Below are 21,653 nucleotides of genomic sequence, written 5' to 3'. Positions count from 1 at the left end.
TCACGGGGAAAATGTGTGAACGTTTCCCGACACATAGCTAGCTAGCCGTTTACAAAGGCATCGATTATTTGATTTTCCACTTTTTCCTTATCAAGCCCCTCTCGCTCTCGGAGAAGCGCGATCACGCGAGATCCCTGTCCGTAACCTTGGTTACCGTACGTACAACGTCGTTCGATACATTCTATTATTCCACACACGTCCCCTTCGTTGTACTCTTGTTCATTTTCCTTGCAGGTGACAGAATCTACAGTCTGCACACATCGCCATGACGATAACTCGAGAACGGATGTTTAAGAAAAAAAAACTGTTCTTAAAGTTGCATTTGCATGTTCTCCCCGTGTCTGCGTAGGTTTCCTCCCACCATCAGAAAGACATGCATGTTACTCCTGCCTGTGCCCCTGACCAAGGCAACGGAAATAAGTACTGGAGTTGGTCCCCTGGCGCTGCAGCTGCTCACTGCTCCTATACAGTAGGATGGGGTATTCGTTGTAAGAATACAATGACAAACAATAAAAAGGCTTTCTTCTTTCGTCCGAATACTAAATATACTGGGAAATGTAGTTCGCTCCTGTGATTCTCGTTCCGCCCTTGCTTCGTTGTGATTGGTTGCAAGAAAATCCAACGCATTTGCAATTGGCGCAAAACGCTGTCTTTCAGTCTCCGCCTACTATCCCGCCGGAGCTATCAACAATGGCGGCGTTAGCACGGAACAGCTGCAGGTTCTTGGGTGGCTTGAAAACGTCTTTCAGAAGTTTGACACGAGTAAAACATGGCGTCGTTCTCGATGCAGCGCCTCGGACGAGTCCGCAGCCGAATTGCCGGTGGTATGCCGTCAGTCATTTGACGGTACAGGAGCGAATTGACCAGAAACGGAAGGCAGCGCTAGTCGGTGGAGGTCAGAAGAGGATTGATGCACAGCATAAACGGGTAACGTTAGCTGAGATCCGAAACGTATGCATGCCGTACATATCAGCAATGTCTCGGCTGTGAAGTTTATTTGTATAACTCCCAATCGTAGTTTACAGTCTCAGATGGCTTTACATTCACGTTACATACTCCAAAGACCGGCAAATACAGTACACGACAACAGTGCACTTTATTTAATATTTGAGTAGGCTGTCATCTGCAGCTGTTGTTTTACCAGTGATGTGTCCGCCTGATAAGGTTGCACTCTGTAAGGTATGCATCTTATGTCAAGCAACCTGCAGTGGTGTTCTCTCAACTTACTATTTTGTAATGGCAACTAAAACGATAATACTGTTTGCAGGGTAAGCTGACAGCCAGGGAGCGAGTGCAGCTGCTCCTGGATCCTGATTCCTTTGTAGAGTATGACATGTTTGTGGAACACCGCTGCTCCGACTTTGGAATGGAGCAAGACAGAAACAAGGTACCAGACAGTATACATGCCATAACACATACATGACCATCCTTGTATAGATGTCTTTCTTAAAAATAAGTTGCACTATCATCCTCAGGGTATCAAAATCAATATTTTTGTCACATGCATGTCAGTACTCCCCTCATTTCCTCATTCCCACCTTCTCTCGCTACCTTCTTTACATTCTATATTCCAGTTTCCAGGTGACAGTGTTGTGACTGGACAGGGCAGGATCAATGGCAGGCTGGTCTATGTTTTCAGTCAGGTACAACGCATAACTAACGCATAACTGCTGCAGGAATGTACATAATGGTGATGCATGGCAGTGAGTCTTGATTGATATCTTTATTTCCCTCTTTCACTCTCAGGACTTCACAGTGTTTGGAGGTAGTCTGTCTGGAGCACATGCACAGAAGATCTGTAAGGTAATGGCACTGTCATGAGGAACAGAATCTGAGCAGCGTTTTACTTTTGTTGCACAATACTGAGGTGTGTTTGTGTGGCCCATGGAAAAAATAGAATAGTGACTACGAAGTATAATCTGGAAAGAAAGTTGTCCCGTTTTATTGTTATTTTGAAATGTCAGTTGCATTTAAAAATTCAGCAACATTGGTATTTGCAGACTTCCAGTTATGGTGTGGTGCTAAGAGGTCGCAACTTTTCAGCTCTGCTGCTAGCATCTAATTAATCCTGCGGTACTAACCAGAATTTTATTCAAAATCAAGCAACAAATAGAAGAGGACTGGGTATTAAAAATATCATGAAGAGGAGGCAAAAAAAACAAAAGGAAATCACAATATGAGGATGAAAATTGGGAGGGTGAAGAAATAAACGATGCCATGGCTGCCAAAGTATTGGACTCAGGTGAGAATAGCAATTAAGATAAGAAAGCCACAATGTTCTTGAAAAGAACAAGTGTGCAAACAGCAATTATTGATATAAGAAAGCAGGTACAGGAATGCACAGGGCGTATTGTACATGCAGAACAACAGATTTCTGATACCGAAGACAATGTTAATGGGCTAATATTCAAAGTCAGCACATTGGAAAGCACCCTTAAAACTCTTACCAACAAAGTGTAAAACTTGGAATGCAGAAGCCAATGGAACAATATAAGACTGGTGGGCCTACCGGAGAAGGTAGAGGGCCAGGATACAATTACATTCCTGGAAAAGTGGTTACCAGAAGCTCTGGGACTGGAACTGCAGGAGGTCTTGGTAATTGAGCGGGCTCATAGAATCGGTGCCCCACAAAACAACGACTCACACAAGACACCTCCGAGAACAATTATTATAAAGTTCTTGAACTTTAAAGACAGGGGCAAGTATTGAAGGCGAGTATTGAAGGCAGCCAGAACCAAAGGAAAAGTCCTATACAACAACGAACAAGTCCGTTTTCACCCGGACCTGTCTGCTGGTGTACACATGATGCTGAGCGGCTATGATGAGGTGTGAAGTTGTGAGACAAGGGGATCCAAAAGCACAGAATATCTTTCCATAGGGCGCCCCGGTGGCTCACCCGGTAGAGCGTGTACCACATAAGGCTGAGTCCTTACCGCAGCGGCCTGGGTTCAAATCCGGCCTGGGCCCTTTGCTGCATGTCATCCCTACTCTCTGCCCTGCCTTTCCTGTCTCTCTACCATCACTATCCAATAAAGGCGGAAAAAGCCAAAAAAAAAAAAGATCTTAGAATCATCTTTCCAGCGCGGCTCCTGGTGACACACAGAGATCTCTCACTTTCCAAACGCCGGCTGATGTGGACAAGTTTGTCCAGTCTCTTTGAATGATCGAGGCGGACCTGATAATGGAATGCTCTGTCAGGGAAGTGTAGCAGCAATACTGATTATTTTATTTTATTTATTTTTTATTTTTTACATTTGGGAAGAAAAAAAGGGGGGACCCCCCCCCAAAAAAGCAGTTAGCGCTAAAGAGAAGGAAATAACTAAAAGTGAGAGATAGATGTTCGCTTGTAGTGTGTGGGCCTGTTTTGCCCATAAGTTATAGAGTGGGAGAGGAGGGGGTGTTCAGAGGACATGGGCTCCACTGGGGATTAAAGGTGTTTTTAGTTTTGGGTTTTTTTGTATCTATCTTTTCAACTTTTTGTGTGTGGACGTGTTTTCATCTCACCTCATCTCATCTCCATCCGCTTCTCTGGGGTCGGGTCGAGTGGCAGAAAGCTAAGTAGGGCATTCTAGACGTCCCTCTCCCCAGCAATGCCATCCAAGCTCCTCCTGGGGGATCGCAAGGCGTTCTCAGGCTAGATTGGACATGTAGTCCCTCCAGCAAGTTCTGGGTCTACGCTGGGGTCTCCTCACAGTTTTTCATCAATGTATTCATTCACCATAACGATTCATGAGGATATATTATGTAACCAATGTCTAACAGTTGGAAGGTAAAATTTACTTCATGGAACTTTAGGGGTTTGAGAAAAATTACAAAGTTGAATCAAGTGATGAGCAGGATAAAATTGCTGCAATCAAAAATAGTTTTCTTGCAAGAAACTCACCTCCTGAGTATGATATCTCCAAAATGAAAAAGATGGCAGGGACAGGTGTTGTCTTCTCCCTGTTCCATCCATGCTAGAGGGGTTATGATACTAATTCATAAATCTGTCCCCCTACTACTACTCTCGGCTGTTCCCGTTAGGCGTTGCCACAGCGGCATCATAAATCTGTCCCACTACAGATGCAAAATATAGTTAAGGACCCTGCTGGTAGATATATCATGATCCACGGTACTTTATTTTTTCAAAATATAAATCTGATAAATGTATGGCCCAAATGAAGATGATCCTAAATTTTAAAATAATCAGTTTCTGACTGTTTCAAATCTCCATGGGCAATACATAATTGCTGGGGACTTTAATTGCATGTTAGATCCACTGAGAGACAAATCATCTGACTTAGATAATACTCACACTAGGGGTGTCCAGGTGGCATGGTGGTCTATTCCGTTGCCTACCAACACAGGGATCGCCAGTTCGAATCCCCGTGTTACCTCCGGTTTGATTGGGCGGCCCTACAGACACAATTGGCTGTGTCTGCGGGTGAGAAGCCGAGTGTGGGTGTGTCCTGGTCGCTGCACTAGCGCCTCCTTTGGTCGGTCAGGGGGCCTGTTCGGGAGGGGGAACTGGGGGGAATAGCATGATCCTCCCACATGCTATTTCCCCCTGGCGAAACTCCTTGCTATCAGGTGAAAAGAAGCGGCTGGCGACTCCACATGTATCGGAGGAGGCATGTGATAGTCTGCAGCCCTTCCCTGATCAGCAGAGGGGGTGGAGCAGCGACCGGGACAGCTCGGAAGAGTGGGGTGATTGGCCGGATACAATTGGGGAGAAAAAGGCTGGGGAAAAAAAATCCAAAAAAAGATAATACTCACACCAGATCGAGGAAGACAATACACCAGTTTATGAAATAATTGAATTTGTTGGATATTTGGAGACATGGTAAACCAAATGCAGTAGAATATCCCTGTTATTCCAGCACTTATAAAACTTCCTCACATATAGACTACTTTTTAGTGTCAGCACTACTTGTTTCCAAAATTAATGAATGTCATTATAGCAGCCGACCATGCAGCTATATCTTTGATTTATAAAGCTACTAAACCAGGGTGGCTTGTGGACCCCACGCTCATAGATTTTTTTTTTAGATAAAAAAATTGACTTGTATTTTGAATGCAATACTTCCCAAACATCTGCTAGCACAAGAGGGGAGACATTCAAGGCATTTATTAGAGTTCAGATAACTTGTTTTTACCAGCTCAAAAAAAAGAGTGCCCAACTTGAAATGAAGACATTAGATGAGAAAATAAAAGTACTAGAAACAGATCTCTACCAAAACAGGCCTAGCTCTATAGATGCACATACAAAACTACTCCTACTTAGATCACAGTATAATGAACTGTCGGCTAACAAAGCAGTTGCCAATTTAATGAGACTCAAACAGTTGTACTCTGACCAGGGAGAAAAGCCTGGGAAACTTTTAGCGTGGCACATTAAACAACAACAGACAGAAAGGTCTATTAACTGCATTGAAACTTCACATGGTAGAACTATAGTCGACCCAAGCGAGATTAATGAGTCAGCCTTCAGGGTTTTCCAGCTCTTCCAGCCTGGATATGCAGACACAATTCCTAAACAACCTTAATATTCCTAGAATTTCTGAAGAGGAAAGTAGAGCATTACATGGCGAATTAACAAATTTGGAAATTGCAGAAGCGGTTGGCTGTGGAAAAGCAGCGGGTCCATGTGGCATCCCTTTAGATATTTCTAGAAAATTTTAAGTCCAAATTACTTTCACCCCTTTTGGAGATGTTTCAGGAGTCCCTACAGCAATGGTCTTTTCTCCATATCCATGAGGAGTGCCCTAATCACATTACTTCCAAAACTAGGAAAACCAACACAAAATGTGGAAAATATGTGCCCAAATAGCATTTTAAATTCAGATACAAAAATACTTTGCAAAGTTCTTGCAAGAAGATTGGAGGGCCTGCTTCCTTGGGTGGTGGGAGAGGACCAATTGGATTTACTCAAGGTAGACAGGTTTTCACATTGTCAGACGAGTGCTCAATATTTTACACGGCCAGAGAAGGGCAACAGACATGGCCTTACTCTCACTTGATGCAGAGAAGGCCTTTGACCGTGTTGAATGGCCTTATCTGTTTGAGGTGCATACCCACTTTGGATTTGGGGATACATTTTGTAAATGGGTTAAGACTGCTTTGTACTGGGCTCACTGCAGAAGTTTTGACCAATAATGTGATCTCCAAACCTTTTAACATTTCTAGAGTTTGCCTGCAAGGAAGTCCTTTATCAGCATTGCTGGTTATTCTTGCAATAGAACCATTTGCTATCGTGGTAAGGATGCATCGTGACATTTATGGAATTTGAGAAGGTCATTTAGAACATGGAATAGCACTCTTCCCCTCCCCACTCCCCCACCCCTTTTTCTCCCCAATTGTATCCGGCCAATTACCCCACTCTTCTGAGCCATCCCGATCTCTGTTCCACCCCCTCTGCCGAGCCAGACAACACTACAATACAGACAACTCTATTGTATTGCATGATTAATGTTTGGTTTGGCACTTATAAAGATTTTATTATGAACTCCTCCTGGTCACACCAGTGCTATTTGGGGTAATGTTAACTTTAAACCAGGGAAATGTGACTGAGGATTTCGGTTATGGACTGAAAATGGGTTAAGGAAAGTGCAAGATACACAGAGTGAAGATAAATTACTTATATCCTTTGCAGAAATATCAACTGAATACGACATTCCAAAAAAAAAAAAAAAACTTTTTCAAATATCTTCAAATTAGAATATATCCTCACCTCAAAACCATTCATTAGATATACCTATAATTTGCTCATTAGAAGCAGCAATTATAGGACATTGCTATGATAAAGGCTTTATTTAATCTTTGTATGGCTTGTTTGAATCTGGGTCTGATGAATCCTCAATCAAAACTGAGATCATGGAAGGAAGATATAGATTATGAAATATCTTTAGAAGACTGGAGTAAGACATGTAGGAAGACTCGGAGGCAGATAGTCAATAGTAGCTTGAAACTTATACAGAATAAATGGCTGATGTGTACATACATACATAACTCCTGTTAAATTGCACAAGTTCAATGATAACATTCCTGATACCTGTATCAAGTGTAATGAGGCAAGAGGGACACTATACCACTGTTTATGGGAATGTGTAAAAGTGAAATCCTAGGGCGTCCGGGTATTGTAGTGGTCTGTTCCATTGCCTACCAACACAGGGATCACTGGTTCGAATCCCCGTGTTACATCCGGCTTGGTCGGGTGTCCCTACAGACACAATTTGCAGTGTTTGGGGTTGGGAAGCCGGATGTGGGTATGTGTCCTGGTCGCTGCACTAGCACGTCCTCTGGTCGGTCGGAGCGCCTGTTCTGGGGGGAGGGGGAACTGAAGGGAATAGCGTGATCCTGCCATGCGCTACGTCTCCCTGGTGAAACTCCTCACTGTCAGGTGAATAGAAGCGGCTGGTGACTCCACATGTGTCGGAGGAGACATGTGATAGTCTGCAGCCCTCCCTGGATCAGCAGAGGGGGTGGAGCAGCGACCGGGACAGCTCAGAAGAGTGAAGTAATTGGCCGGATACAATTGGGGAGAAAAAGGAGGGGGGGGGGCAAAAGGGAAAAAAAGAAAGAAAGTGAAATTCTTTTGGCTAGATATTAATATGATAGATCAAATTTGAAATGACACATTTCATTTTCTGCTTTAGATCATGGACCAGGCCATGATGGTGGGAGCTCCAGTCATTGGGCTGAACGACTCTGGAGGAGCCAGGATTCAGGAGGGAGTGGAGTCTCTAGCTGGATATGCAGATATATTCCTGGTTGGTACACAGACAATAAAAAAGCAAAGTTCACTTCCATCAGATGTGAGCCGTATTAGACACTGTTTTTTGATTTGTAATGGTCCAGCATGCTCAGAAAGTGGCAAGTTCATTCTGATTTTTGAGTTGTCAAAAAGGAGTGAATTTTTCATCATTCTTATAGGTATCTTGTAAGTCGCTTTGGATAAAAGCATCGTAAGTCACTTTGGATAAAAGCGTCCGCTAGATGACTGTAATGTAATGTCTTGTTCTTCAGCAACCATTGATCTATTATGAGGTGAATGGACATTGTATATTTCAATTTGGGGGTCTTCTTTTCAAGAAGCAGGCCACAGGAGTGACAATATGCACAAGGAACTTCAGAGTATATACACTGATGAGCTAACACTTTATTACCATCTACCTAATATGTTGTTAGTCCTCCGTGTGCCACCAAAACAGCACCGACCCGCCAAGGCATGGACTCTACAAGACCCCTGAAGGTGTCCTGTGGTATCTGTCACCAAAACATTAGCAGCAGATCCTTCAGATCCTGTAAGATGCGAGGTGGAGCCACCATGGATCGGACTTGTCGATCCAGCACATCACACAGATGCTCAATTGGTTTGAGATCTGGAGAATTTGGAGGCCAGGGCAACACCTTGAACACTTCATCATGTTCCTCAAACCATTCCCAACAATGGTTCTCATTCATCAATCATTCGTACAAATTTGTTCTTACACACCCATGGAATTTTCTTAGCTCTCAAGATTTTCTTGACAGTCAGAAGCAAAGCCTGATGGTTATTTGTAATTCCTTCCCCCTAGCATCTACTTTCTACCCCTTGCAATGAGCAATCTTCCAGGCTTGCAAAGACATCAGTGTTAGCCAGTTGGTGTCTAAATTCAGGGGTTACCCAGGGTTCTACACTGCTCTCTGAGACAAACTTCAGGGCTAAAAAAAATTACATGGGTGTGTAAGAACAAATTTGTATGTGCAAATGAATGAGGCCAATTGTTAGGGAATGGTTTGAGGAACATGATGGAAGTGTTAAAGGTGTGGCCATGGCCTCAATTCTCCAGATCTCAGTCCGATCTGTGGGATGTGCTGGACTGACAAGTCTGATCCATGGTGGCTCCACCTCGCAACTTACAGGGATTGAAGGATCTGCTGCTAATGTTTTGGTGACAGATACCACAGGACACCTTCAGATGTCTTGTAGAGTCCATGCCTTGGCGGGTCAGCGCTTTCCCTCAACAAGCCTCTGATATTTATTTGTCACACAGTATTTTGCTCCGGCAAAAAACACAATATTACATATTGCCCAGTAGCGGACTGTGGGGTCTGGCAGTGGGCCTTCAACGGCACAATGATATTGTAATCAGCCATATTTTTGGTGTATTTTTTAATATGTGAACAGCTCCAACACACAGCTCTAACCTACATACACACACACAAAGTGCACCCATCGCAGCACCACAGGTGAAAACCTCCGACACACACAGCTCTCCGACACACACAGCTCACCTACACACACACACACACACACACCGCCAGTAACTCAGTGCCTGAAGATCCACCAAAATCAAATCCATTAGATATCAAATAGCTTTGTGTCTCTCCATACTTGGACAACAATGAAAATGCACATGACATGGCCTCCGCTTCTGGCCTACAACATCCCCATGGACAGCGCTAGCATGCAGCATCATACAACCTCTTCTTTACAAACTGACCAGACCAAGTCAAAGCAATTCATGAGCAAAGAATAGGAATAACAATAAAATCAACCTTTACATGCACTAGGGGTGTCCAGGTGGCATGGTGGTCTATTCCGTTGCCTACCAACACAGGGATCGCCAGTTCGAATCCCCGTGTTACCTCCGGTTTGATTGGGCGGCCCTACAGACACAATTGGCTGTGTCTGCGGGTGAGAAGCCGAGTGTGGGTGTGTCCTGGTCGCTGCACTAGCGCCTCCTTTGGTCGGTCAGGGGGCCTGTTCGGGAGGGGGATATAATCATATGCAAAATATGCCAAACCTTACACCATGATACTGAGTATAGTAGGCCTAATGTTACATGAGCAAAGTGCGGTATTATGAAGTGCCATCACAATATGTAAAATGAATATGCCAGCTTTGATTTAAAATAAAATTAGGCAGCTTACCTTATTAGGCTACTTAAATATAAAGTCCATCCGTTGGTCCTTCTTTGTGAAGTGGGCAGTGGCAGCATCATGCAGTTTGTCCTTGGATTTAAGTTCCATCAGAAGGCCTTTTTTCTATGGACATCAGTGCCAAAGCTCCCAGTCCATCCTGTCCCGTTCTGTTTCTGGTGTGCGTCTTGATGCGCTTCAGGGCCGAGAAAGACTGCTCAACTGAAGAGGTGGATATGGGGATGTTCAACACCAGACAGGTGAGGTGATGAAGCTGCTGCATGCTCTCACTCAGATCCTTCTGTGTAAGGAAATGAAGCAGGTCCGCTGGGCTCCTTCCCTTGACGTTTGACATGTTGTACATGACCGTCAGTTCAGTCTTGAGCCTAGGGAGACCAAAGTGCCCTCCATAGTTTCCCCCAAGACTTTCAAACTCAGAGTTGGGGAAGTTTTCTCTGTATGTTGAAAATTTCTTTGGGTCCAGGAGGGCAAGGAACAATAGCTTTTCGTGGTCCTTACACCTGTTCCTTAGTTGAGTGAGAATGTTGTCCAGGATCTCACTGTGCAGCTGTTGGTACACAGCGCACACATCTGCTTGACCTTGTCTCCATGCCCTGCACCCACTAGGAGCCCCGATGTCACGCACGATGTCCTCATAGATGGTGTCAAAATCCCCCCTCTCTCTCTGTGGTGCCGCTGGACAAACAAAACTGCGTATCAAACTCCTTATTCTGCAAGATCCCAAACAGCACATCAGCATATGCAAAAATCGAGTTGAATGTTGAGTAGAAAGCAGAACTCAAAGCTCGTCAGCAGTGTTATGTATCCATCTGCACTATGAACTGCGTCTTCCGCAAGGTCATCGCGGTGGTCAAAGAGCTCCAGGAGTTCCTCTCTCCGCTCGTACACAGTGCAAACCAAGCGCGATGAAAAGTTCCACCGTGTTGGAGCCACTCTCGGGAGTCTTCGCCTGCATATCTCATCCAGCGGTTTTGTACATTTCACTGATTTTGTGAAAAAGGCTGCCAGGCCACTGAGATGAGAGGGGGAAAAAAAACCTTGCACTCTTTAATTTTAGCAGTGCCTTGCGACATGACAAGGTTCAGAGAGTGTGCATAACAGTGAATGAAAAGAGCTTGTGGTATTTTTTTTCCTAAATTTTGGCTTGTACTCCGTTCAGACCAGAGGCCATGACTGCGGCTCCATCGTAACACTGGGCCACTACTTTAGCAGTGCATTCACATCCCTCTAAGAACTCAAGAACCCGGCCTGCCGCTGCACGTTTGTCCTCACTGACGTCATCATACTCGGAAGAACCTCTCCTTCACACCACCGTCATACGCAGGACGTAAGACATCTGAGCAGTATTACTGATGTCGGTTGTCTCGTCGACCTTAATGGAAACAAAAGGTGTTCTCTTCACTTCATCTTTCATGGCTTCCGTCATCACATCTGCAACCGATTGTATCAGATATGAATTTGGCTGGACGTGCCCATGAATACTGTGGCAGTATTTAAGAGGACAGCGGAGGGGGGGGTGTCATATTCAGACAAAAACTCCAGCATCTCCACGTAGTTTCCTTTATTGTCCGAGTCTTTGCCCTCATCGTGCCCTCTAAACGCGAGCTCCTGCTTCCCCAGAAACACAACGATGTTGATTAGATGCTTCAGCATTTCTCTGTTCTGCCTGACCGTGTTGTTGTGAGCCAGAATTTGGCTGCGACGCTGCTCATCCAGCTGAAGCGCTACCCTGACGCCCCCGCGAGCTTTTAAACTCACCGTAGCTTGCAGGTGTGCCGCAGACTGCTGGCGGCGGTGGGCTGACTTCGCTAGATTACCGAGGCTAATAAACCCACTAGATGTCCAGGCGGAGGATTTATCCGTTGAAAATAGCAGACAACTCCAGCAATACAGCCTGTTCGGTTTTTGTTTTTTTTGCATCCAGTCATCCAAGGGTAGCGTTGGTAGTTATCCGTCTTAAAATGCCTCTCAAAACTTTTCTCATTTTCGGTTAGTTCAAGAGCGGAAGTTGGTCTTCCGTTTCCAATCACTTGTTGTAACGCTAACAAGCTAGCTACTGTAAACTACTAATAAGACACTAGTCCCTAGCTAACGGGTCTGAAACTTTAGCCGAGCGGTTAGTGATGTCGCCTTGTGGTGCAGTACACTCCGTATCGAATCCCGCACTGGGCAAGAAAATAACCGGTTACACTACAACGTCGCTCTCGTCTCCTGTAGCCATGCTTCACTTCTTTCTCTAACTAAACTAAACTTCAACGCAAACAGATACATAGATACACAGACTAATGTGTGGTTCGATTGGTTTAAGTTAGCCATGTGTATGCATGTTTTCGTTCCAACCCGACTCCACACCAGGTGATATCACTGATTAGCAACCCTTCAACCAACGAGGAAGAATGTATCGGTGAAATCACCTGGTGTGTCGTCCGGCTGGAATTAAAACCTGCATACACATGGCTCTCCATGGCACATGGCTAGCCACCCGTGGTTTAAGTGAACCAGTAGATTTGGACGCCAATGTGAAAGAGTCGGCCAATCACAAGTAATGACTCCTCAGCAACCGCACATCATTCTTTTATATGAGTTAGCCCTCGTCTGGATAGGTCTGGACTTCTAGAAGTCCTAGGGCGATATATATATATATATACGCTGTTGTAGTGGGTGGGAAAAAAAAGAAAAAAATATGTTTTAGTTTTTTAGTTTTTCCACCCACTACAACAGCAAGGTATGATTGGCTGATTCACCTGTCACTTTCTAAATAAACACACAAGCACAAGGACTTCTAGCAGTCCTAACCAATGAGGGAGACAGCCAGCCAATCCTTTCTCTGCCAAGAGACAACAAAATGTGACTGGATAACTCGATTTTCATGGTTTCAGGACAGTAACCCTTTCATTACTGAAGCAAACTTGGTAGAAAATACGGCTAAAATTAGAATTAGAAGAGAGAATTATTATTATTAAATGAAAGATTTTAAATGTAGCATTTAAAATGCTGATATTTTGGGCCTTCTCTGAAGTCCTAGAAGACCCTAAGGGCTTATTCTAAGCCTCTCACCAGCAGTGGGCCATAAGAGTAAAATCTGGCCAGTTACAGATTCCATCGCATTAAGTGCATAAGAATTTTTTACTTTTGTGAGATAGGTCAGGACACTGATGTTCCCAGGGATTAAAGTTCTCCGTCGCTACGACGGATTTCCGTCAATTGCACTCCAGAGAGGCCATGTATGATGAGGTCAGTGCAGGGTTTTCATTGTGGTATAACACCCGCACCTAAGCATTTTTTGCGCAGTGAAACCGAATGAACGGGGGGGGGGGGGGGACTATGTTGAGAGTTCGCTACCAAAGGATACCGTATTGGCGCTAACATAAGACGATTTTTCCCCCCTGAACCTTGTGTTTTAAAAAAGTGGGGGTTTTCTTAACAATTAACAATAATTAACAATTGCGTGTTCATTCATTACAACATATTCTTTTTGAGTGGCGAGAGTACCATAGTAACTACGGTATTGTACAGTGTTACATCCTTGGTTGTTTGTAGCCTTAATGTTGCTAGGCTAGCGAGTGTTTTTAGTCCGTTTAAAGTGAGTCTTTCAGAGTCAGTCAGCACTGAAAGTGTTTTTATTAGTGCAGTTTAATCCGCAAGAGTTTCTGAAGGCTGCTGTAACGTGTTGCGCTGCCACAGAGGAAATACATTCACGACGAATGAAAACGAGTTCTGAGCGTCTCCCGATGTCTTCACCGCAGAAATGAACCAGGGAGAAAATCTGTCAAACAGCAAAGAATTTCGCCTGTCACAGATGATGGGCTCAAAAAGACAGTCTGAAAAAATGTTGACTACCCCGGGGTAGTAGTCAAACCTTGGGGGTCGTCCTCTGTGTGGAGTTTGCATGTTCTCCCCGTGTCTGCGTGGGTTTCCTTCGGGTGCTCCGGTTTCCTCCCACAATCCAAAGACATGTAGGTCAGGTGAATCGGCATTACTAAATTATCCCTAGGTATGAATGTGCGTGTGTGTCGGCCCTGTGTGATGGCCTGGGGGCCTATCCAGGGTGTCTCCCCGCCAGCCGCCCGGTGGCTGCTGGGATAGGCTCCAGCATCCCTGCGACCCTGAGACCCGGATAAGTGGTTCAGATAATGGATGGATGGCTATTTTGTATGGCGCACGGTGTGATCACGCACATAAATGTTAAAGATACTTCAAGGCCTAGCTTATTTCACTTATTTCATCAGTGAGCATATTTGTTTCGCTTTCCCATCCATCCATTATCTGAACCGCTTATCCGGGTCTCAGGGTCGCGGGGATGCTGGAGCCTATCCCAGCAGTCATTCTTCTTGCTAGTGTCTGAATGTACTGTGAAAAACAACAACCCATATGTTGTGTGTTTTTATTAAGTATTGTAATGATATTGGTCCAAAATGATAGATAGATAAGTGATAGAATGATAGATAAGTGGCTCACTTAAAAAAAATTTTTTTTTGGTGTTATATATAATAAGATAAATTAAAAACATATGCACTGAATATTAATGACTTGGTTTGCATCCATGCTGATCAGGCTGACTGATAGAAACCATTATAGGGGACCAATCTGGGATCATTTTGGGAATTATACCACATTGTTTGACGATCCTGAAATATGATTCCTGTCTTTGTTTGCCTTGGTGGCTTCCTTTTCTTTGGATTATGACTAGTGCTGTAACCTCTCTTGTACGGATCTCTTTTATTTTATATTCATTTTATTTCTGATAGTGGCGTCATCGGTGAAACATCTCGTTTGATATGTTAACTTGTCATGTACCAATCTTTTCAAAATCAATAACAAAAAGTTAATTACAACAAAAAAAAAGAATATGACTTGGCCTGAAATTTTTTTTTTAGAATTTTTCTTTGGTTTTAATCCCTGTGTTCCTATAATAATGCCATTAAATGTGAGGAAAATGCTGGAAAACATGTATATGCTGGATGTTTTGAGAACTTTCTACTAAGTCACACAACCGGATTTGAACTCTGCTGTGCCTGAATTCGTAATCACTCATATTTCAGAAAATTTAAATGAATGACTGGAGGGAGACGCTGACACAGATAAGGTTAAGACGAACATTGGGTTTTTAGATGCTTTGCCCACCCATTGCACAGAGTCCCATCGAACTACATATATTTAGCTCTGCGCTGAAGAATCTTATCTTTTTCTCTTTTTCTTTTTTGGTATTTTTGCTAACTAGTCATCATGCTAAATATGTACCCCTGACTGTCCTGTCAGCAGACAGTGCAAGATGGTGAGAATGATTCACTTTATAATTTAAACAAGTTTAAGAGAGACTGTTATCACGGCTGGCCAAATAGCTGTGCCTCAGTTACCCTGATGACCCTCGTGTATCTATTTTGATTTGTGTGGCATTTGCTTCACATTTCCCATTTGTCTGATCTCACATTGCGTAGTAGTTTGTGTAGTAACGTCTTAAGAATAATGAAAAAACGCACCCTCCATTTCCAGAGGAATGTGATGGCTTCAGGTGTCGTGCCTCAGATCTCCCTCATCATGGGTCCCTGTGCCGGAGGGGCTGTCTATTCCCCTGCCCTAACTGACTTCACCTTCATGGTCAAGGTATGGGATCCTGCTGGATTACTTAGTGTATGTGGTGAAGATGGAGAGATATGGAAGCAAAAGGCATGGATCTGTACAGTATGCAACTGCATCAAAAGAACAAGAAAATGTGTTACGGTAGTTTTATACTTTTTGCCTTTTCAAAAAAACCTTGTCTCTCTTCCATGGTGAAGCTAAGTTTTATTACTGTCATTTCACATGAATATTGATTTGTGGGACTGAAATCCTGATATATGATTGTCCACCATTGACCGCTTTAGATAGGTGTTCTTATACCAGAAACCTCACTAAGGTCAAAGATGAACTCTGATGTGTGTGTGTGTGTGTGTGTGTGTGTGTGTGTGTGTGTGTGTGTGTGTGTGTGTGTGTGTGTGTGTTTGTGTCTGTGTGTGTCTGTGTGTGCAGGACACATCGTACCTGTTCATCACAGGGCCTGACGTTGTGAAGTCGGTCACCAACGAGGATGTGACTCAGGAGGAGCTAGGAGGAGCAAAGACTCACACTGCTGTGTCCGGTCAGTCATTGTATCTGTTGTATTGCATGAAGTGAAAACTTATCCTCTTCATGTTGGGTGATTAATGTGCCCGTGAGTCTGTCGCATTTTACATCCACTGTGTTTTTGGAAATGCTTTATGGCAGTTCGCTGTTTAGAATCAGCGGTGCAACATACACGCAGCCTCTCAACTTCTTTTCGATGTCATGCATGTTTTACTTATTTGTTTCTACTGTCTCATTTGTATCCCAGAGCTCACCTTTTATAAAGCCTATTAAAATAGAAAAGCTTTATTCCAAAATACTGGACAGGTTATGTGGTCACTTCAGCTTCACCATAATGTAGAAGCATAAGTAGTCTGACTTTGCGTGTGCCCGTGTCTGTCATGTTTTCAGGTGTGGCGCACCATGCATTCGAGAATGATGTTGACGCTCTGCTCAACCTCCGGGATTTTTTCAACTTCCTTCCTCTTAGCAACCTCGATCCCGCCCCCGTCACTGAGTGCCACGACCCAAGGTAGCAAGGCATACAGGCTCTTCCCTGCAGATCAACTCATCACTTGCCGACTAGTTTATATAAGCTCTTTCAAACCCTCTCTCCTCCACCCCCCTGCCTCTCTCAGTGATCGTCTGGTACCAGGACTGGACACCATCGTCCCAGTGGAGTCAACTAAAGCCTATGACATGTTGGACATCATTCAAGGGGTATTCCCCCACCACCGCCCCTTTTCGCTCACTCTTTCTCTCATAAATGCACATGAACAGGTTATGTCCAACCAGTCTCAAAATTGTCCTTTCTTCTTCTCTTTCACCTACTAGATTGCAGATGAGGGAGACTTCTTTGAAATCATGCCCGCCTATGCTAAGAACATTGTGGTGGGATTTGCACGCATGAATGGACGCACTGTGGGCATTGTGGGTAACCAGCCTAAGGTGGCATCAGGTGAGTGAAGATTTTGAGGGGATGGAAGAGGAGAAAAGATATCATTATCCTTATGACATTATCTGGACTGTTTTTTTTCTGTTTCCCTTATGTTCCATCTTTTCCCTCTTTGGTTACAGTTGTATAGTTCTCTTTCTTTCGCTCGCCGATGCATTTCTTCTTCTCAGCTGTAAGCATTGAGCAACTTACTTGCCTTTACGATGTGTCCATTTAGCTTACTGGATCTGTTTTCTGTCATTTTGCCTCGGTATTCAGGTTGTTTGGACATCAACTCTTCAGTTAAAGGGGCCCGCTTTGTACGCTTCTGTGATGCTTTCAACATTCCCATCATCACTTTTGTGGACGTCCCAGGATTCCTACCAGGTATACTGTAAAATCTCGAGATACATTTGTTCCCACATCTCGGAGTGTGCAGGCACCCCCCCCCCCACTCACTGCCCTCTTTCTCGTCACCTTGTATAGGTACTGCCCAGGAGTATGGAGGCATCATCAGACATGGAGCCAAACTGTTGTTTGCCTTCGCAGAGGCTACTGTCCCCAAGATCACCATCATCACCAGAAAGGTAAGTGTGAGTGTTTTAAGTGAAAGGGTGAAATGTCATTCACTACTCCAGATGAATACTAACAAAACTCAAAGATACTACATATATATATATATACACTACCGTTCAAAAGTTTGGGATCACATTGAAATGTCCATATTTTTGAAGGAAAAGCACTGTACTTTTCAATGAAGATAACTTTAAACTAGTCTTAACTTTAAAGAAATACACTCTACATTGCTAATGTGGTAAATGACTATTCTAGCTGCAAATGTCTGGTTTTTGGTGCAATATGTACATAGGTGTATAGAGGCCCATTTCAAGCAACTATCACTCCAGTGTTCTAATGGTACAATGTGTTTGCTCATTGGCTCAGAAGGCTAATTGATGATTAGAAAACCCTTGTGCAATCATGTTCACACATCTGAAAACAGTTTAGCTCGTTACAGAAGCTACAAAACTGACCTTCCTTTGAGCAGATTGAGTTTCTGGAGCATCACATTTGTGGGGTCAATTAAACGCTCAAAATGGCCAGAAAAAGAGAACTTTCATCTGAAACTCGACAGTCTATTCTTGTTCTTAGAAATGAAGGCTATTCCATGCGAGAAATTGCTAAGAAATTGAAGATTTCCTACACCGGTGTGTACTACTCCCTTCAGAGGACGGCACAAACAGGCTCTAACCAGAGTAGAAAAAGAAGTGGGAGGCCGCGTTGCACAACTGAGCAAGAAGATAAGTACATTAGAGTCTCTAGTTTGAGAAACAGACGCCTCACAGGTCCCCAACTGGCATCTTCATTAAATAGTACCCGCAAAACACCAGTGTCAACATCTACAGTGAAGAGGCGGCTGCGGGATTCTGGGCTTCAGGGCAGAGTGGCAAAGAAAAAGCCATATCTGAGACTGACCAATAAAAGAAAAAGATTAAGATGGGCAAAAGAACACAGACATTGGACAGAGGAAGACTGGAAAAAAGTGTTGTGGACGGATGAATCCAAGTTTGAGGTGTTTGGATCACAAAGAAGAACGTTTGTGAGACGCAGAACAAATGAAAAGATGCTGGAAGAATGCCTGACGCCATCTGTTAAGCATGGTGGAGGTAATGTGATGGTCTGGGGTTGCTTTGGTGCTGGTAAGGTGGGAGATTTGTACAGGGTAAAAGGGATTCTGAATAAGGAAGGCTATCACTCCATTTTGCAACGCCATGCCATACCCAGTGGACAGCGCTTGATTGGAGCCAATTTCATCCTACAACAGGACAATGACCCTAAACACACCTCCAAATTGTGCAAGAACTATTTAGAGCAGAAGCAGGCAGCTGGTATTCTATCGGTAATGTAGTGGCCAGCGCAGTCACCAGATCTGAACCCCATTGAGCTGTTGTGGGAGCAGCTTGACCGTATGGTACGCAAGAAGTGCCCATCCAACCAATCCAACTTGTGGGAGCTGCTTCTGGAAGCGTGGGGTGCAATTTCTCCAGATTACCTCAACAAATTAACAGCTAGAATGCCAAAGGTCTGCAATGCTGTAATTGCTGCAAATGGAGGATTCTTTGACGAAAGCAAAGTTTGATGTGAAAAAAATCTTATTTCAAATACAAATCATTATTTCTAACCTTGTCAATGTCTTGACTCTATTTTCTATTCATTTCACAACATATGGTGGTGAATAAGTGTGACTTTTCATGGAAAACACAAAATTGTTTGGGTGATCCCAAACTTTTGAACGGTAGTGTATATATATATATATATATATATATTTTTTTTTTTTTTCAATATTTTTGGGGGGGGGATTTTAACCCCTTTTTCTCCCAAATTGTATCCGGCCAATTACCCCACACTCTTCTGAGCCGTCCTGGTCGCTGCTCCACTCCCTCTGCCGAACCGGGGAGGGCTGCAGACTACCACATGCCTCCTCCAATACATGTGGAGTCGCCAGCCGCTTCTTGTCACCTGAAAGCGAGGAGTTTCGCCAAGGGGACGTAGCGCATGGGAGAATCACGCTATCCCCCCCAGTTCTCCCGAACAGGTGCCCTGACCGACCAGAGGAGGCGCTAGTGCAGCGACCAGGGCACATACCCACATCCGGCTTCCCATCCGCAGACACGGCCAATTGTGTCTGTAGGGATGCCCAACCAAGCCGAAGGTAACGTGGGGATTCGAACCGGCAATCCCCATGTTGGTAGGCAGTGGAATAGACCGCTATGCTACCCAAACGCCCTATGATAAGGAATTTATCTTTCTTTTTTTTTTTGCTTGTTTAGGCTTATGGAGGAGCCTATGATGTCATGAGTTCCAAGCACTTGAGAGGTGACGTGAACTACGCCTGGCCCACCGCCGAGGTTGCAGTCATGGGTGCCAAGGTATTTACACATACTCATTCTCTGTTTGTATCTGTCTGATCTGCCGAGACTCACCCTCGATTTGATATGACCGAATCTGGTATGCGTGTGCATGTGTCCCTCTCCTTAGGGTGCTGTCCAGATCATCTTCCGAGGGAAGAACAACCAGGCTGAGGCAGAAGCTGAATATGTAGACAAGTTTGCCAACCCCTTCCCTGCTGCTGTCAGAGGTGAAGAGATAGCTCTATTGTCTGTGGCTCTGTCTGTTCCCTTATCTGATTTTTATTTGTTTGATTCAACATTCTCTTAAAGTAACAAAAAGGGTGCATATCAAGGATTTGGGCTCTGCCATCTTGCTTCATCCCTGTTCCACCTGACCAAAGAAACACTCATTGGACACAGTCCTTCGTCCATATTTTGAGTGACGGCCTGTTTTTGTTGTGATGCCAGGTTTTGTGGATGACATCATCAAACCATCGACAACTCGCAAGAGGATCTGCCGAGATCTGGAGGTGCTGACCAGCAAGAAGCAGGTCAACCCCTGGAAGAAACATGCCAATATTCCTCTCTAAAACGCAGCCACATACCTGAACACGCTGGTTCAAGACAGTTGATACCTGGTGTGGGACTTCCACTTACTCTGAAAGTCGAAATAAGCTGGAACAGTAGACTTTGGTTCTGAGTGGTGTTTTTCCTGCTACCTTCCAGGGAGTGGCTTTCCGTTTGCGTATTTGATCACGTGCCACCCCAGTTTCCTTCCAAAACGTCTATTATCACTCCACAGGAAAGTAGCTGGGAATAAATCACTACCACAGAGACTTCCACAAAAGCTACTTGGTTAATAATGTTTGCCATTTTTCTATCCTCTGATAGTCCCATGGTGGCCATATTGGTCATGTAGTGTATGTGACAACATCATTGTGAGGACGAGGTTGTGTCTGATAGCACCGCCTATTTCTTACACCAAACTGACACTACAGTCCTCTATAAATTGAACATTAATATATGTTTTCATGTAATCTGTTTAAAATCTTATTTTCTGAGTTTTTTTTTCCCCCAACTTCAGTCTTTTCTGAGGTACGACACTGGAAATGCCCGCTACATGTGGGCCCCAGCTTTCAGACACCAGTGCGGTCTCCGAGTGTGTTGTTGTTTATGAGGATCCAAGAGAAACAAACACATTGTCATAACCTGGAATGGTGCCTTCCTCACTGTCTGGCTGTATACTGCAAGTTTGTAAAATAAATCAGCTGGACACGAAGATTACATCATGTGTTTTCTTTAGTTCTGTGGTTGCAGTTACTCCTAATACGATGCACATTTCCACTTCCCTGTTTACGGCTTTTAACCGATTTAACGGGTTCAGCAGATCTGCTCTATATAAGCTTAATCTGGGATGAAATGAGACGTTTTGAGTTATCTTTCTGTGTTAACTTGTTTGTGTGAACTGAAACATTCGCAACACTGAATGTCCTCTGCAAAAATTGAGTCATTAAAATGAATGCCGGTGATGTTTTATAAATTCCATGCACTTGGGAGTTAAAATTGCATGCATCCTTTTTTTTCTTAATTGATAATATGGCTTACAGAACGCTAGATTTATGTCAAAACACGAGTTTTTCTTTGAAACCACACTGCAACGACAGCACATTAAAATGCACGTGTCAGGAAAAGGTGCCATCTCATGATATCGAGGAGGCATTTTGCTTTAAGTCAAAGCTTTATATAAAAACTTGTTTTTAATTCCTGAATGCACTCTTACATCACACACTGAAGCCATTGCCCCTCCATAACCCAATATATTTCCTTTGCCGCCATGCCCCGACCCT

At 43.9% G+C, this 21,653-nt stretch overlaps 1 protein-coding gene across 1 annotated transcript; it reads left to right on the top strand.

The window, feature by feature from the left end:
- The first annotated feature begins 680 nt into the window (after window positions 1-680).
- pccb (propionyl-CoA carboxylase subunit beta) lies at window positions 681-21,324 on the top strand. The gene is made up of 15 exons (XM_056296026.1): window positions 681-927; window positions 1,268-1,387; window positions 1,575-1,643; window positions 1,747-1,803; window positions 7,635-7,748; window positions 15,397-15,507; window positions 15,913-16,021; window positions 16,396-16,516; window positions 16,623-16,704; window positions 16,819-16,942; window positions 17,198-17,305; window positions 17,405-17,505; window positions 19,747-19,845; window positions 19,955-20,054; window positions 20,275-21,324. The coding sequence occupies exons 1-15, from the start codon at window positions 691-693 to the stop codon at window positions 20,394-20,396; spliced, it is 1,674 nt and encodes a 557-aa protein (XP_056152001.1). The 5' UTR covers window positions 681-690; the 3' UTR covers window positions 20,397-21,324.
- The last annotated feature ends 329 nt before the right edge of the window (window positions 21,325-21,653 follow it).

The sequence above is a fragment of the Lampris incognitus genome, chromosome 16 (genome assembly GCF_029633865.1).
Source record: "Lampris incognitus isolate fLamInc1 chromosome 16, fLamInc1.hap2, whole genome shotgun sequence".
Lineage (NCBI taxonomy): Eukaryota > Metazoa > Chordata > Actinopteri > Lampriformes > Lampridae > Lampris > Lampris incognitus.
Note: the sequence above shows the minus strand (reverse complement) of the source record. Positions and strands in the feature narration are given on the sequence as shown.